The sequence below is a fragment of the Chamaea fasciata genome, unplaced genomic scaffold, assembly GCF_029207755.1.
Source record: "Chamaea fasciata isolate MVZ Bird 193981 ecotype frontalis unplaced genomic scaffold, bChaFas1.0.hap1 SCAF_12, whole genome shotgun sequence".
Lineage (NCBI taxonomy): Eukaryota > Metazoa > Chordata > Aves > Passeriformes > Sylviidae > Chamaea > Chamaea fasciata.
This window is the reverse complement of record NW_027094097.1, coordinates 7,919,044-7,936,727: the sequence shown is the minus strand read 5'-3', so window position 1 is coordinate 7,936,727 and position 17,684 is coordinate 7,919,044. Positions and strand designations below refer to the sequence as shown.

At 39.5% G+C, this 17,684-nt stretch overlaps 1 protein-coding gene across 5 annotated transcripts in view; it reads left to right on the top strand.

Moving 5' to 3' along the window:
* Positions 1-2,088: 2,088 nt before the first annotated feature.
* Positions 2,089-17,684, top strand: part of ESRP2 (epithelial splicing regulatory protein 2) — a 41,391-nt gene continuing 25,795 nt past the window's right edge. For 3 of the 5 annotated variants that reach the window (XM_066194427.1, XM_066194426.1, XM_066194429.1), the window contains exons 1-3: positions 2,090-2,352; positions 2,660-2,812; positions 3,688-3,816. In XM_066194427.1, the coding sequence (XP_066050524.1) occupies positions 2,678-2,812; positions 3,688-3,816 (264 nt within the window). In that variant the 5' untranslated portion in view covers positions 2,090-2,352; positions 2,660-2,677. Of the gene's footprint in view, positions 2,353-2,659; positions 2,813-3,687; positions 3,817-17,684 lie in introns of all 5 variants that reach the window. The other 2 variants (XM_066194428.1, XM_066194430.1) reach the window with 1 other exon arrangement.

Here is a 17,684-nt window from a genome sequence, read left to right as displayed (position 1 = left end):
TAATCTCACATGTTGCTTTAAGTGAATTAAAATAATTTTTCTTTCACATTAGATCCTAAAACCAAGTGCATATGTATTGGCATTCTCTGAGCCAATTCACCGGAGCCTGTGAGCATCGTATCCACCTGGCCGAGAATTTACCATGTGTATGATCTTCTATAGAAATCTGCTAATTAAAATCCCATTATGTATGAAGTACTACGGGCTTAATACATACGTATTAGGGCTACGAAGTGACATACTCACGAAGGCAGCTACATTGCAACAGCCTGGTATTTCTTTTCTGTGAACATAGCTACAGTTAAAATGTGTGTTTACACTTAATCTATGTTTACACTTATCTGTACAAACACTGCCTCTCTCCCATATATATGTGTGAGTTTGGGAGGTGGGAACAGGTTGGGAAAAGAGGAACAGTTCTCACACTTGCTATCATTTTTATGGTTCTTATTACAGACTTTAGGGGTAAGAATCATCCCACACTCAATAACAGTCTGTTACACTGTTTCATTACCACTCTATCCAAAGGATATAACAAAAGGAAAGGAAATGGAGTTTTATTCTACCAGGGACTTCTGGAAATGCATTGACAGAGGAAAATATGGCTGTGGCATAAATTCAGCAATGCTAGAAAATACAGTGCTGAAAACATTTTGAATATATAAATATATACATGTTGCAGATTAAAGTTTTCATCTCTGTTGGGGAATTTGCCCTTTCTGTAACAATGTATTTTCAGGATTGCTTCTCAGGCAGCTCCCTGAGCTGCAGGGACAACAGCTGAGAGGTGTTTAATTGTTTTGTGGCGTTCAGTGAGATGCACTTGTGCAAGGTTTCCTGCATGGCCTCTATCAGGTAAATACTTGTAACACATGAGTTCTAAGATCCTTCACACTGGACAGCATCCTTGAACTGTAGTTTATTTTCACTAAAATAAATGGAATTAGTCTTGCTGGTGGTGTTAGCACGGGGATTCAGTGTTTGCCAGAAGGAGGTCCACAGTAACTGCTATAATTAATCAATTATAAAAATGGAATGCTAAAAGAAGATGAGAAAATGTGCTTTGATAATTTAATCCATTAGATATTGACAGTTAAATTCCAAGCTCTGCATTTTCCTAGGGTTGACAACAGTAGCTAAATAACAGCACCAATTTTCATTCAGTAAGAACTTTATTTAAACACAACACTAATATTGAAGTATAAACTGAAGACTTAATTAAACAAAAGAAAAATTATGACTAGCCTAGCTTGCAGCATTTGGCCTGTACAAATCCTTAGCAGCCCATCAGTAGTGGCAATAGGAATAACAACTTTCAAAAGAGTTTAGAAGCCTTTTGATCTTTTTTTCTGCTTTAAAATCATTTTGAGTTCAAGAATATATCTGAAATTTTTTCAGTCCCGGATGTTACAAATATTACTCCTGCTGCTGTTGAGCAGGAGTGTTTTCATAGCAGCTAAATAATGGTGGTTTCCCATTGTAGTCTCACCAGTGAAACAGAAGAGAGGAGTGGAGAAAAGCTGCCCATCTTGGGCTGCAGTTAATGCCCAGGAGACAGTTTCTTACTGAGTAGGGTAGAAAATGCAGGTCTTTATACTGTGTTTTTGCAAAACTTCCTAGTACATCCTTTCTCAAAACAAAACAAAACAAAGCAAAATTGTTTTACTAAGACTCATCTTTACAAGCTATTTGAAGGATAGAGCCTAAGCTGCAAGGTACTCTCTGCCTCGAAAATCCCTGTGGAATACTACACTTTCATTACACATTAACGTCGGCGTCGGTAGCTGGATATACACACACAGCAACGTGCACAAAAGGCAATTACTTAGAAGCACGTCAAGACTTTTCTTTCGTGGAATTCAGTGCTAAGTCATAAATCGTGTTTTAACAACTGTACTCGTATATTGTTGAGATTTCCCCCGAAACGGGCGCGGGCCTGAGCGCACCGAGCCCGAGCGCCCCGCACGGCGGGCGCGATCCCGCTGAACTGAAAGCAGGTACAGGCACTTCCTGCAGGCAGAATTAAAGAGAGAAAGGGAGTTTGCCTCTGATCTCCTTCAAAAACCAATCAGGCCAGATCAGCCAGGCGTTGATTCTCCCTCCGTCCCTCCTACACCTTTTCCAGAGGCCCAATGGCCTTGTCCCTTTGGGAGATTGACTAGAGTCACATGAGCTGCACCAAGGGCAGGTAACTCAGGAGAGGGGAAGAGGGAAGGGAAAAAAAAAAGAGAGAGAGAAAAAAAAGCACCCAAGCCCAGACTGAGCTTCTGCCATGATGTCAGAGGGAAAGAAACCCACAGCTTGCTAATTTCGCTTCCCAATCGGCCCCGGGAAGGAGATCACCGGGAACAGGTAGAGATGGGAGCTTTCTTTCTCCATGTTGTTGTGTTTTTGTTTTTTTTTTTTTTCCCTCAAACACCCAATCTCCTAAATAGCTCTTAGCTCTTTCTTTCCTCTTTATATTGTGACTCCTCGTTCTCCTCGTTCGCTCCTTTTCCCTTTGATTACTTGGAGGTAGGAGATGAGCCTTGTGGGATTTTTTTGGGTTTATTTTGTTATTGTTTGTCAGTGTGTCTTTCTGTTGCTTTTTTTCTCTCTCTTTTTTTTTTTTTTTTTTTTTTTTTTTTTTTTTTTTTTTGACCTCTGCTTTTGATTGTAGTTGTTTCCCCCTGTGGTCATGACGGCTTCGCACAGTGACTCTTTGGTGGTGTTGTTTGGGGCAACAGCTGGTGCATATGGGGCTAAACTGGGTTCGGATGAGAGGGAACTAATTCTCTTGGTGTGGCAAGTTGTGGATCTACACAGCAAGAAGGTATGGCTTCGATATCCGGGGCGAGGGCGCGTTCCCCGGCGCGGGGCGAGCGGGCTGTGCCGCCTGCCCGGAGCCGTTTGTTCATTTCACAAATGCGCCCAGGGAGGGGAGGGCGCGGGGCCGTGCCCGGGGGTCATTCCCTGCCCGGGGCGCTCGCTCGGGAAGCTCCTTTTTGTTCCGTCTTGAGGGAAGAAGTAACTTTTAAAGAAAGTTTGGCCGCTTGCACACTCCGCTGCCCCGTCCGCCTTAAATCGTGTGTAGCTTCGAGGATGCCTACGGACTTTTGAAGCTTTAAAACAAAAAGCTTCCCGGGTGGCTCCGAGAGTGCTCGCTTCCCTGGGAGCCGGCTCACGGTCACCGTTGGACCCTTTGGGCCTGCTTTTTGTTTGTTTAACCAATATTTGGATAACCTTTAAGAGAATATTGACTTCTTTTAATTTTTAGGCCAACCTAAAAGTCATCTCTAATCTTATTTTCTCCCCAAAAGCCCTATCATAACTCCCTAGAGATGAAGGGCTTTGGTAAAACAAACAGGACTATCAATTTCATTAGTGGATTCGTGAAACTGCCTTAATATTAAATAATCTTCCCTTTGCATTTAACAACTCCCGAAAAAGTCAGTGCTGACTGAAAAAGGCCTCCCAAGAAAATGGGCTCGGATACTCCGAAGCAGAGAGCGTGGCTCTCCGGGGTGGGAGGGAGAGAAACCGCGGCCAAAAGTTTCGATTTGTGAAATAGACAAATGCGTTTTCTCCTGGCACTTATCCGGGGGTCATACTGCACCTTTCTGATTTTTCTGCAGTCTCAATACATTGCTACAAAGAGCCAATTCGATTGTTCCTCACTTTTGTCTATAATTTCTTAAATGTTTTTAGGTAGGGACACTACACAAATCCCTGGTGAAAGCAGACAACTTGGACTTAAGTGACCAGTGTCGTGAAGTCAGTGGCTTAACACCAGAAGGACTGGGCAAAGCTGAACCACTGGACCGGGTCCTTCAGCAGGTGAGGTGCTGCATTTGGGAGCAGGGGCTCCTCAGGGTAAAGCCTGTGAATGAGATTTAATGGACTTGAAAAAGGAAACAGACTTTAGTTTTGTCTTTCGCTTTGAAATCACTAGCAAGTTTTCATGCCTGTTTTAAGCTAACCCAAAAGAGACCTGAACCATTTGAAATGGGAGCTCCATAATTCTGAAACAGTTATGTACAATACCAGAGTATTCGAGCTGATGCTATAAGTCCTTGAAAGATCTGGCTTCTGGTTGTTTGATGGGTCTACTTTTATTCTAAGTTTCTCTTAAGCCTTAAAAGAGTAGGCCGGTAAGAGTACTGCTTGATAAAGTAGTGCTGATCAAACTTTCAAACTTGCGTGGCATGTTCTAATCTACAGTTTCACTGCTCTAATGTGTATTAAAAAACTTCTCATCATTTGTTATTCTTAAAATCAGCTGAAATCTTTCATATAGTATCATATATGGTTGTTGTGTGTCACTTTTTTCCAGATGAGCCTAATGAGTGGATTATAAAGTGATTTGTTTCAATTTTTTAATGATTTCTGTAGTTTTGTTCTATGGCTCATTTAATATAATACTGAGAGAGCAAATCTAAAATTTGCATGATACTTACAGCTCAAGAGGACTTTAACTACTTCAAAAAATTTAGTGCAAATAGTGTATACATAATGCAGTTCCTGAAAGTTTGCTTGCTTTGACTGTCCTTTCTATGCATGAAATGTGCTTGAATGGAAAAATACAATAGTGCATTTTTGTGTAACATATAAACGTGGCTTTCCACACCTTGTCTGAATCATTCGTAGGTGTGTTTCAGCAAGAAACTTGCTTAGGCAGTAGAACAGGTTCATGTTGCTGTAACTTCTGGTGACACAGATAACTTGGCAGACTTGGTCCTAACCCTCTTTGATACTGCATGGTTAACACCACACTCTAGAGTGTCTTTGTAAAAGTAATTTCTATGTAGCTTAAAATCTGTTAGCATTTGTTTTGCTGGAGTCCAGGACCAAGAGATGATTTTCTCTTTTTTTTTTTTTTCTTTTTTTTTTTTTTTTTTTTTTTTTTTTTTTTTTTTTTAAAGCTCCATAATAACCCCTGAGAAAATGTGCAGCTGCAGGTTTGATCTTGTCCCAGATCTTGCACTAAAGACATCTGGAACAGCCTAGCCTAGTACACTCTGTTTACCTTTATAACAGACACACTTTAATTATACTCAATACTTTATGAGAGATTGTATCTTATTGCTGTAAATTGCACTGTAGGTGGGTCTGCTTTAGCAAATAAAAGGAAATACTACCTTTGTGTGTAGGTGGGTAGAGACTCTTGAAAAACAACAATTTTTTTCCTTTTTTTTTGCATATCTATGCAACTAAATAATGATTTTGCTGTTAATTGTTGGATGCCAGTTGTGATGTGGCCAGTTCCATCATAAGTCTTCTGGAAAACACCTTACCTAAATTCTTCTCCCTTCCCCTGTGTGTTCTGACTCCTGTGGGAATTAGGAGATAATTAATTCAACTTCCCACTTGCAGTGGTGGCAAAACGCAAAACTCCATACTCTTTAATAGTAGATCCTTTTCTGCATTTTTGAAGACAAGTCCATGGGATATTTTAATTGCATCATGGGTTTTAAGGATGAGTCAGGTGACAACACATACATTTTTTTTTTCTTTCTCAGTTAAGCATTTTGATTAGCAAAAGCAACAGGTAGTTGAAGTGACTATTTGAAAAGGAGGAAAAGGAAGTAGACTTGTACCTTGATTTGAGATAATGTTATAGAGTTTGTGAAATTACCTTTCCACACCCTGCCTGGATTGTACTAGAAAATTGATGAGGCAGCTGAAAATTGTTCACCTTAACACAAATGTCAGTCATGTAAATGAAAGTTTTGGTGTCTGCTTCTAGTTTTTTGCCTTGGGTTCCCAGTCTCTACACGTAGAGGGAAGTGAGACTCACTGAGCACAAATCCATGTTAACTTTTATCCATGCTTCAGAAGCCTCTTTCAACTTCAAACATTCTGTGGTTCTGAATCAGTGATTTGTAGCTGGTAAACAGTAGATCAGCTTCTGTGGGTCTGGAGTTATTCCCCTGACCACGGAAAGTCTCCTTCTATTGTAGTGCACTTTCCAGCAATGATGGGGTCTACTAATGGCCTGTAATCTGTGGTCAAGTCTTTATGCAGCTTTTAACCAGGCACTTCATCAAATGATGCATCATTTCAATTTTACTTCATACTTTTTAAAATGTTACATCTTGCACAGCTTACTACCTGAGTTTGTCTTAAAGAATATTCTGAAATAGGTTTCTTTATCAATAGGTTTTGGTGGTTGTAATTTTGCAAGGTTGGGTTCTGAAGCAGAGTGCCCCCAAATAACCAAGCTGTTTGCTGCAGAGTATGCTCTATATGTTTTGTTGCAAGGTTTTAAATACTCCACTTGTCCAGGGGAACAAGCATTTGATTCCATAGATACTACTGCAGTTATGGGATTCATCTGTATTTTCTCATAGGTGATGTGCAATGTTGTGATAGCTTTCCTTTCTGGGGGTGGAGTCTGTACGAATGTCAGGGAAATAGTTACCTGAAGTCATAAAATGTGTGGCCTTTGGGAGCACCTTGCTTGACGTATTTAGTTCAAAATGGCATTAATAACTTACCTCTGATATGAGACCAGTAATGGTGAACTCACAGCTGCAAAATGCTACTGTGTAGAAAACTGAGAGGATTTTTATTTAACAAAGTAAGTGGGAGATGTCTTGTCCAAGTGTGTATTTGGAACAGTCCTGAGCCTGTGATCTAAGCCTCTAAACATGCATCAGCTACACTACTTACCAAGGGGAATAGTTTTCTTCCTGCATGACTGGGACATTCTTGCCAGGTTTCATTGTTCAGATCCTCAAATCACGGGACTAGCTTATTTAGCATGTTATTTATATTTTTCTAGTTAACTGCTGTAGCTTTATAGATTCCCACATTTAAGGGAGAGCAATTATTCTCAGGTTGCTCTCTGAAACTTTGCAGGAATGGAACTTTACTTTTAAAGAGCAAAACCAAAATGAACTTTGCCTTTCTCTCAGTCCCATTACTCTGTAATCAAAAAGCTGACATCCTCATGTGCTTCTCTGATTGTAGCCACGGGGGTTCTAAGTTAAAGATCCCATGTGAAGTTGAAAGTGGTGTGGATTTCTTAATGCCTCCCATACAGAAAACCTGGCTGAATCAGCATGACTTGCCTTAAGACATGTTACTTTTCTTTTGCAAGGCAATATTTGCATGTCTCCTTGACAAAGGATATGTCTAAGAAGGGCTAATAATTTTGGAGAACTGTCTGCAATATTTAGCTGTAATTACCATCTTTCTTTGAACAATATACATAAAAAGGGAGACATTCTCATGTGAGACCTGGTTTTGCTTTTGGACCTACTGAAAGCATTCAATTTTAGTCTATGGATTGATTTTAAATATTAAATTTTTTTATAAAAGACTCTCCTAGTCTTGCTGATTGAATATATTTAATCAAATGCATCAGTGAATATTTTGATTCATATTCCTAAATAGAGAAAGACAAAGCTGGGCCTTTCACCCCTGCATTTTCCCCTAAATAATGCTCAAATTGAAAATACTGAGTGGTTGCCACTTCACCAGGTGATAGCAAATTGCCAGTTCCCTCAAGCATGTTTGGATGCCTATTGATCATCCAGCTGAGCTGCAGGTGCAATTTATTTTCAGCAAATTCAGCAAGAAACAGGCTGGTTAAATGAGCATTTGGAAACAAATGGGATGGGGGGAGAGGTAGAAGAACTCTTGAATTCCTCTAACCTGATAAACCGGTTACAACCCTTATTTTAAGAGAAACTTGTTCTGCAGCTTCTTCTTCACAAAGTGCTAGCAGAAAGCTTCTTTGGCTCCCTTGCCAGCTGTCACACCTTCATTTTGGATAAATGATTTTTTTGAATTCATTTTTAATGCAGCTCTCAGTCTTCAAACTGCAAAAAAAAAAAAATCTGAAAATGCAGGAGGAAATTTTTTTTTTGAGTTTTACGGTTGGTCTGCCAACTTCAGATTATTTGGTGACTGCATCATCCCAATAAAACTTCTAACAGAGTTTGGAGTTTTTCGGTGGTTCTGAGTTCTGAGGGTTTGGAGCAGGTGTTTGGCAAACCTTTGGCAAGTGTTACTAGACAGGCTGTTCTTTCCACAACAAATACTTAAGGTGTCGTTTCACAAGATTTGGCTTCAGCAGTGAAGCCAGCTTCTCCCCTGCCCCTACGCCAGACTTTGCCATCTTTTTGTTGTGTCAGTAAAACCCTTTGTGAAAGCTGTGCTGTAAACAGGATCACTGAAACGAGCAGGTGGGGTGGGAACTTCAAACTGCTTTGCTGTCCAAGCTCACGTCCTGTGAAACTACACCCTTTGGTTGTGTTTTCATGACCCAACATGTTTGATGGCTGTGCCAGCTTAAGCTATTTCTGCTCCTGCATTGTGTGCTCAAGCTGCTGTTGTATGAATACTTCAGTGGCACCTTTCACTTAGGCAGGTGACCCCCTACATGGCCCTCCCCCTCCTGTGTTTTGCCGGTACAAAAATCTTTGGGGCTGCACAGTGAACTGGAGCAGGGCACTGTTCTGAGTTGAAGGCAGTTCTGGTTGGGAGTGGTTCTGTCTGATGCACATGTGGCAGATTAGGAAGTTTTCCCGAGGGCAGCTGAAGCACTAAGGTGTGGGTGAAAGGACAGGTAGGGCACTGAGCAATTGATGTGAAACTGTGGCCTTGGTTTGGCATCAGCAGTGAGTGATGAGGATTTCCTGACAGACACAAGGGCCTTCAGGCTGCCAGGGAGATTCCTGCTCTTACAGGAATGCTCAGTGTCCTGAGCATAAGGCAAGGTGGCCTTATGTAGAGTTTTCACATTTATTAACATCCAATAACTCCCTGTTTTCATTGATAAATGTAGATGAGGAATGGTTAAATTATGTTGCATACATATTATTGGAATATCATCAGTATTTACTGTGGGAAATTAAGGATGTGCTAATGCTTCCTCTAGTTCTAGGATGTTAGTGTGGATTTTTATTTTCTTTTGTCTATGCCTAACTCTTTTTTCAGAACCTTAGTTGAAATTCTGTTGTTGATGGCATAAACAATTTTTCCCTTTACAAATTCTCAGTGCTACGCAACTCTGTAGCCTATTATGTTATTATTGAAGAACTCAAATCTGACCCTCAAAAAGACCAGAAAAGACTTCATAGCATAAACAGTTCCTCTGTTATGCATATTTAAAAAATATATATGTATATGGAAATATACATATCTGGGTCATATGAATCCATTTGTTATTTGCAGCACTTATGTTCTGTTAGGTCGTGTGGAAAAGCAGTGACCTTACCTTCTCCAAAGGCTGCAATACTTTTATCTGAATTGCTCAAGTATCCCGTGTAGGAAATAGGAGGGTTCCCTTGCTTTGTTCCTGTATTTAGGTACATCTGATGGCAGATGTTGCTACTTTTTCTGGTGAAGTTGAACAGTAACAATTAATTACCAAGTCTGGGATTAGCATATATGGACAAATAAACTTTACTATGACCTTCCAGGATAGCTTCAGGTGCCTGTCTTCACAAGGAGTGGTGGTGTGCCATGTTTGAAAACTGTGTCACTAATACATTTGGATGTTTCCACAGCTATAATATTATGTCTGAATGCTTGGATTTCTCTTGAAGTTCTTGCAGTTGTTTTTTTTAAATCTTTGAAAGATAACAAAATAGAGGGTAGAAGTATTTTAGTACAAAGATTGCTGGATTGCATGATCCTCAGAGCCTTTGAACTTCTTTCCTCTTACTTGCTCTAGGTAGCTACTGAAAAAATCACTGGAAATGTGTTAATGAATTATTGTCAGGATTTTCAAAAGTGGCTGGGAAATAAATTAGGCAGAAAGGATTTTAACGTGTAGAGATGGCATTTAGCGACATGGTTTAGCGGTCAACTTGACACTGCTAGGTTAATGGTAGGACTCAATGATCTTGAAGAGCTTTTCCAACCTAAATGATTCTATGATTTGTATTCTGCTATTTTGACAGTAATTATATGTGCAGTGCTTCTATCAGTTCTTGCTGTTAGCATGGAAGCAGCTTAGAAAACTGTGGATTGTCTCTGCATTGTCTGCAAACCTGTGCTGTTTCTCTCTTCCTCTGGTAGCATTTTGAAAGGGTTGCACACTTCCTCAATCTGTATGTTGGTTTACTTAATTTATTCCCCCCTTCTTCATAAACCAACACTTAAGTTATATATCAAGTTCTTGGGTAGCTGAGTGCTGCCAAATGAGGGCAACATTTCTGTCAATCTGTTGCAGCACTTTGCTGAGCAGTTGGGTTTCAGACTGATGCACAGATGCTAGATTTGATACTGCTAGCAAAGCAGTGTTGTGGCCAGAACTAAAAATGCTGATTAAAGATTAATTTTTTGGCAACATAATGTCAGCCCTGTCTCATTTTATAATTACTATGGTTAAAAGGGGAGATTTTATATTTCTTAATTAGAAACATAAACACAGCAATTCTCCCTTACGTTCATGTCTTTGCCATCTCCTATCTACTCTGGAAAAGCTTTTTTCTTTCCTGCAGAGATATCACATTTTCTGTTAGCTACAATCTTATTCCAATAAAAGGGGGGAAATACTGATGCTCTGAAAGACACCTTGACATGTTCTAATAGAGTCTTGAGTCAAAAGTCATGTTTGTTCTTCAAACCATGTTTCAGTGCTTTGCTCTGGTAAATCTGTAGTGATGTTCTTTAAACTGTTCACAACTTGCTCCAGTGTCCTTCTATACAATAGCTTCTGTTCTTGCTTTGTTCACAAACAGCTGCTTTGCTAATTTGTCCCTCATTCATTAAATCCACATGCTGTGAAGGTAGATGTGAGTTATGGGATAAATATTAAGCAAAAAGGTATCGGGAATTGAAATTCAAATGATCACTGCTTTTGATGAGTGACAAAACAAAACAACGAAAACAAATTCTCCCACTTCCCCCAAACTTCCATTTCAAAATATTTTTGTTTCTCTTTCCTCCTGCTGCCTTTGTAGACCTGCAGTGGGAAGAGTGTGGCAAAAAGGATTGAGAAGTGGATATTTTGTTAACACTAAAATATTGGTTAGAAAATTAAGGTTAAGAAAGGGTTGTATTCCTTTCTGCAAAAACTTGACTCCTGTGATGATTTTGGACACCTGCTAGCTTAAAATGAAAGGTTCTGTTACTAGAGCTCTAGGACAGTCTCTGTACTGTGTTATCATTCTTACTGAATTCAAATCAAAACTTAATTAGTGGGGTTTCCATTCTCTGGCTCTTATTCTAGAGAAATGTAAGCATGTGCTTTAACATTACAATGAGCTGTGTCAACATTGGCAGTGTGTGAAATTAATTCTGCTGTAACTTCTATAAAGATGTTTACTTTCCTGGTAAGTAAGTCTGTTGCAGTGAATTGCACTAAGAGGAAAGTAGAACTATTATAGTAATGCAACTTGAAGAACAGAAGTGAAAAAAAACCCTGTGGAAGTCTTGCTGTGTAACTAGACCTTGTTGTAGCTGAAAGTTGATTTAAGTTAACTTTGCAGCTTAAGAAATACACAAGACACTGCATAGCACACCAGTCCTCTTGAATCAAATACCATTGGACTGGAGGGGGATTGAGAGATACATAGTTGGAAATACATAGTTGTCACAAGAATATGACTGTGACAGAGTTTTGCAGTTTGCTTGATTGATAACTTGAATGTCTCAGTGTTATTTCTTACAACAGAGTTCAACTTAGGATGGACTTCAGCTTATTGTAAAGCATGTGAAATGAAATATGAAAATATGAAGTGCAGAAGAACACTGCTGTTCTTGTGGTTATGCATAAAGAAAAAAAAATACAAATCAACACACTTTCTCTGTAAGTCTCAGATGCTAAGATTTGATTGCAAGAAGCTGTAACTTGCTTACATTCAGACACTTATGTCAAGTCTTTTCAGTCACAAGGAACTTGCTCTGGAAACAGTTACCTGAAAGGGAGGACATAAGAGGAAGAAACATTCAACCAGTAACCATTAATGCCCTTGCTCTGTGTTGGGCAGATCTGAATCCCTTGCAAGGCCAAGTGTAAATTTGGATCTTACTCAGTTGTGAACTGCTAAAATCATATCCCTAATAATTTCGTACTCCCATTTTTCCTTATGAGTCATAACCAATTCTTGATGCTTGCTCTAATCTGTGACTTGAAAGTTTGAGAGATTGAAGGCAAACTGATTTAGGGATCTAATTCCACTTGTCCTTTATGTATTTGTGAAAGCATGTTTGTACAAGAAAGGGAACGCTCCCCCATTCACAAAGCAAAGCAGAGTAAATTTAAGAAAGTTTGACTTTCTTTTGCTGATATTTGTAGGGGTTTGATTAAGAATCACTTGGATTCTTATATAAGGAAAGATACCTCATAGATCTCAAGGCTGTTATTCAGGAAGGTCCATGCTTATGATATTCTTTCAGTATAAGTTTAATGGAGAGGCAGGAGTATGAGAAAATCATGCAGGAGACTGGGTTGTGAATGAGAAGTGTCTCTTCATTCTTTTGGTGCTGCCTCATCCTTTTACTTTCCCTGCGTATTACTACAAAAACAACTTAAGAAATAACCCACTAGAAAAAAATGCTTTAATTTTGCAGGCATTGGCTGTTCTCCTACAACTGGTTAAGCTTGCACTACAAACAATGAGGTAGTGTTGAGTAAATAGAGCAGTACCAAGCATTAGAGTCAATAGACCCAGTGCTAAAGATCACATTGCTAATGAAAGTTTGTCCTTGAAACAGAGGTGAGTGGGCGTGGGGGAGGTATAGAGCACTGAGAGAGAGCTTGTGCTTATATCAAGACTTTGGGAAATGTTGCAGTCATGGCATTAATTAAAACCTAGAGTTTGGAAAGTATGTTCAACCTTGTCTTTCAGGCTGTAATGACTTGCTCTGTGAGTAGAGCTGATAGCAAGCAGCCTGTGAGGACTGTGAGGCACCATTGTAAACCTGCTTGAAATGTAGGTAAAAGGTTGACAGAGTAGGGATTTTTTTTGTATTAGTAATATTCAGAATTATCCTTCTGCTTAAAATCACTTATGAATAATCTGTGTTAAGAAATTATAAAGTATTTTGCAAGATATGCATATTTTTACGTTATTTTGTTGGTTTTGAGAGCTATGGCCTCTTTCACACGGATTAACTTAAAGTGAAAATGTATTTTATCTCAGTAAGTGTTTCTTTATTTAGGAGTGTCCTGACACATTATGTAGTAGTAAAGTAAGTCCACAAACTCTGAAATTCTTATGTTGCTGGACTGGGGTGCTTTATCTTACATAAGGCTAATTTCAAGTAGCTTATTTGTGGAGTACTCTGCATATTTCAACACTCTCTTATTAAAACTGGTTGTGCTTTTGAAGATAAAAGCCTGTGACCTGATTGCTGTGACATTCAGATGGCCTGAGCCATGGTCTTGCCTTTTATGCTTAATGCATTACCTGAATTAGATGCTGTAGATACCATAGCTGGAAAGCATGCAAATAATCTGGCGTTGCAAACTTCCATCTAAGAAATAATTAATCAAAAATGGTCATAAAATGCACAAGTGGCATGGCTTGGACAGATCTTTGTCATGGCAGAAGGTTAGATGTTTGCATTCTTTCCTAGGAAGAATTAAAGCATTTAGTTAGCTATTTAGTTTACTTTGTTGCACAAAGACCCAGTCCCAATTAAAATGAACCACAGAAGGAAATAATGTGGAAGTTTCATCTTTAAGACAGTTTATTACAGCCCTGAATCACGATGATCTGTTTTCCATGCTCCACAGACTGTCACTAGACAGACAAACCATGACAATTGCTGCTCTCTTTCTGTATTTCATGTTCTACCTGTTGTTGAACAATGCTAAACAAACTTTTTTTTTTATGCAGGAAATTAGCTGTAGGCTACTCTCACCAGCTAAGTTTAAAGTTGTCAGTCTCTCTATTAATTCTGAAGGAGTATATGGATTTTAAGGGAATTTGCTGTTTTACTGAGTGGAAGGATGCAATATACTTGAAGAATGCCTTCCATTTTCTCCCTTCAACTCTTGCAGTAATTATAAGAAGTGTCTGCAGGCCTTTCTCTCTTGAGAGAGTTGTGACCTGTGAGGTGACAACAAGGAGGAGGACAAGGTGATATTATTTCCTGTAACTTCAGCTTCCCAACAACATAAAAGTGAATATCATAAACACATTTAAAAACATAATTCTGTGGTTTTCAACTACTACATCTTTTGAAGATCTGTGATTGGAATTTCATGGCAGAACCCCAAGCCTAGGATAGCTGAGACCCTGTAGTCACCTTTGGCTCATAGCATGAGTGGAAAAGAATTAGTTTCCTTCTGTGAGAGAGGCAGCAACAGGAGTTTGTCTATATAAGCAGCTGGTGTGGAGGAAACAGCTTTGGAACAGCTAGAGACGCAGACGGATGTGCAGCACCCAGTCTGGACCACTCTTCAGGAAAAAAACACAAAGTGACAGCAGATTACCAGGTAGTAAGAAGCAGCAAAATGTACTTGAGGAAAAGACAGGCTCCAGTGCTTGGAGCTCAGTGCCACATCCTGCCTCTCCTTGAGACTTAGTAAGGCAAATTTGCTTTTACAATTGTGAATTCCGAAGACGGATCTGGACTCTTGACTGGTTTTGGCTACTATGTAATGTCTCTGTTGAGTACATTTATGGTGGCCTTTGCGACTGATTACTCATTCTGTTATTTAATGCAGTTTCTAAGCCATCAAGAGGCATAAGGTGATATGTAACTTGACTGGTCATATTGAGCAAAATTAGATTCTCCGGCAAACTGGAAATGAACCCCATGCTTTTGTCCAAGCTAGTCGGTAGTCACTAAATAATCTCAGGCATTAGTGTTCAGTAGAGCAAATAATTGCCTTCCTTCTAATAGGAGAAATCAACTGGCAATATTATTTTTGAACATTTCTGGTGAATGGACCTGGGCTGTCTCTGTCATCTCCTGCATGTTTGCCCTGTAGAGAAATAAAACCAAGGGGCAATTTCTTTTTCATGTTTATGTCTGAATAGTATCTAAATACAGTATTTTCCCCCCTGTTTAGCTAGAAGGGGAAAAGAAGTTATTTGTAGCTTGTGGCTACACTGGGGCTTACACTTTTCTCTTTTTTCCATACAGCACTTTCAGTACAAGGTCACCATGTATCCACTATCAGCCATGTGGAATATCAGTTAACAGATGAACAAAGGCAAGGGCTTACTATAGGATTCTCTGTTTAAAAAGTTACCCAGCACAATAAAGGGTTATCATACTTGTAAATAGTGCTGAAATGCAGTCTGTGCACCTCCCAGTAGTATTGACATGCTTTAAATTCCTCCATTGCATGGATAAGGCTGACATTATCACCAGGGTTGGAAGAGTGAAGGAGCAGAAAACTGCCCATGGAGAGTATTGTAAATAAATGTGAAACTCTCATGGGTATAGGAACTCAGGCACAAAGTCCAAGTGAAAATATTTCCCTAAGCTGACATGTCATGGTATGTTGTGTGTGTGCAAGCTTTGTATATGGAAGCCGTGGCTTGTTACTCCTGAGTTTTCTCATGCTGTATTAGACTCTTTAAGCCTTTGGACAGACACCATGATTGCTGGACGTTGTTTTTTAGTGGTGCTCCCATCTTGCTTATGTTTTAGTGGCAGACAGGTTCTGTTAATGAGATTTGGCTGCATCTGAACTCTTGATCTCCTTCACTTCCCCCCCTCCCAGAACACATGTCCTTTCCCAAACACTCCCAGCCCGTCAGGTACATGCTGTGGTGGCGTTGGTGTCCTGATCTTTGGTGGAGCTGCAGAATGGGCAAAACAGTGTCCAGAGTGGTGGGAGTCACACAACTTCCAGCTGAGGCTGGAAGGCACCTATGGATGTTGTCCAGCCCAAGCCCTGAACAACAGGGAAAAGCGGGGGTACTTGAGTGGGCTGCCAAAGACCACGGCCACTTGGGTCTTTAGTATCTTCAACGATGAAGAATCTGCAACTTCTCTCAGCAGCCTCTTTCATTGTTCAGCTGCTGGAAATCTTCTCTCATGAACCATACCTGCAACTGTGTAATTGGGTTTGGGTGTTCTCTGGAGTAAATTTTAGAGGACTTAGCATAAAATCAGGCTTTGAGGCAACAACCGCAGTACCTTTTGCCTGTTGAAACAGAACTGGGAATAGAAAATCTTCAGTGAAACCTTTTTGAAGATTATCCTTTGTTTTCCATGCTCCTGTTAGCTGAAAGAGGACTGATCATTGTTATATGCTCAATGCTACAAGCAAAGAATGACTCACACCAAAGGCCTGAAAGAAACTCTAGAGCTCTAATGTGAATTGCAGTAATGTCTAATAAGTGATGATGATTTTTTTTGAATACAAGTTAGACTGGAAAACATCCATGGTTGTAAACAGTATGGCTTTAGTCATAGGTTTGCGCAAAGGAGATGTAAGAAGGGTGCATTTATATGCCTCAGACAAAGCTTTTATAATCTCGGAGTACTTTACAGATCTGTGGAGTCTTATTTGCACTTTCTGTAGAACAGTTTCATTTTAGTAATATGAGGGGGTTTTAAGCTCAAGGGAATATATCAGAATGTAGGGCCTAAGTGAGCCAAAATAACTTTTCTTCTAAATTATTCCTGAAAGTTTTCTTTTTAATAATGACCAAAAGCTATCATTCCTGAAAAAGTTTTAGTATGGGGGTTCTTTTTTGTTTTGGTGGCTTTTTTTTTGTTTTCTTTGCTTGGGTTTTTTTTGCAAAACACTAATTTGGAATACTAAACCTGTTCAAAGTCTTTTGACAGGCTTTAAGCCAAACCAAATATCATCTCTCTGTCTCATGTCTCAAATTTTGACTGGACTAGACATGATCTGTTCACCCTTCGAAGTCTAAAGATGGCAGGGATGGAAAAATGAGCACTTTTTGATATGCTGATCTGGCAGAAAGTAGACCATATATTCATCTGCAATCACCAAATTGTAAACTCTGGTGGGCAGTTTAGTAACATCCTGTTGATACTACTGATTTGAAACCAGATCCGTACCCTGTGAGAAGAACCCTTCTTTGTGCAAAGAGTGTTGATAAATTTAACTCATCTTTCTACTTGAAAATAGATTCAAATCTAGCTTAAGTGTGGACTACAAGCTAAGCTGTTTCCTGGATTTTTATGTTATACGTTAGCATGGTGTTCCAGACCTCCTTAAACTGCAAGGATGCCTTTAATTCTGAAGCTCTGTGAATGATTTTATCATGTGTTAGTTGTAATGGGTCAGTAGGGCCGAAAGAAGCAAAAGAGAAAATTCTGTGCATGACTAAAGGAAAGGATCCTGTTTTAAAGACTCACTAGGAGCTGCTGGAAATCTGATGTGTAAGAGGCAGCTGAATTTTTGGTTATTTCTCAGAGGTGATTTAAAGAGAGAATCCCCCAGAGTACCATGGTGTTTTAGAAATGGTTCTGTTTGACAGCATGGGTGCATTCTGTGACTGAATTATCTCAGTATTTCATTACCATGCCAGGCACAGACACAGCGCAGATGCAGTGGCCTTTCTCAAGGATGAGAGCTATTTTTAGTAAAGGAAATGAGAATGCCCAAATAGACAGATGTTTATTTTAGTGTTTCGTACATCATAACTGTAGAAAAAGCTTAATGAAGAATCTTCTTGTTTCTCTAAGATCCACATCTTAGTTCAGTTATATTTAAGGCAACACGAAGGGGGCTGTTATTTTAGTCCCTTGGGATTCGTCTGCAAAAAACACAGCAGCTTGTGCTGGCTTTCATCCAGCTTTGCTGC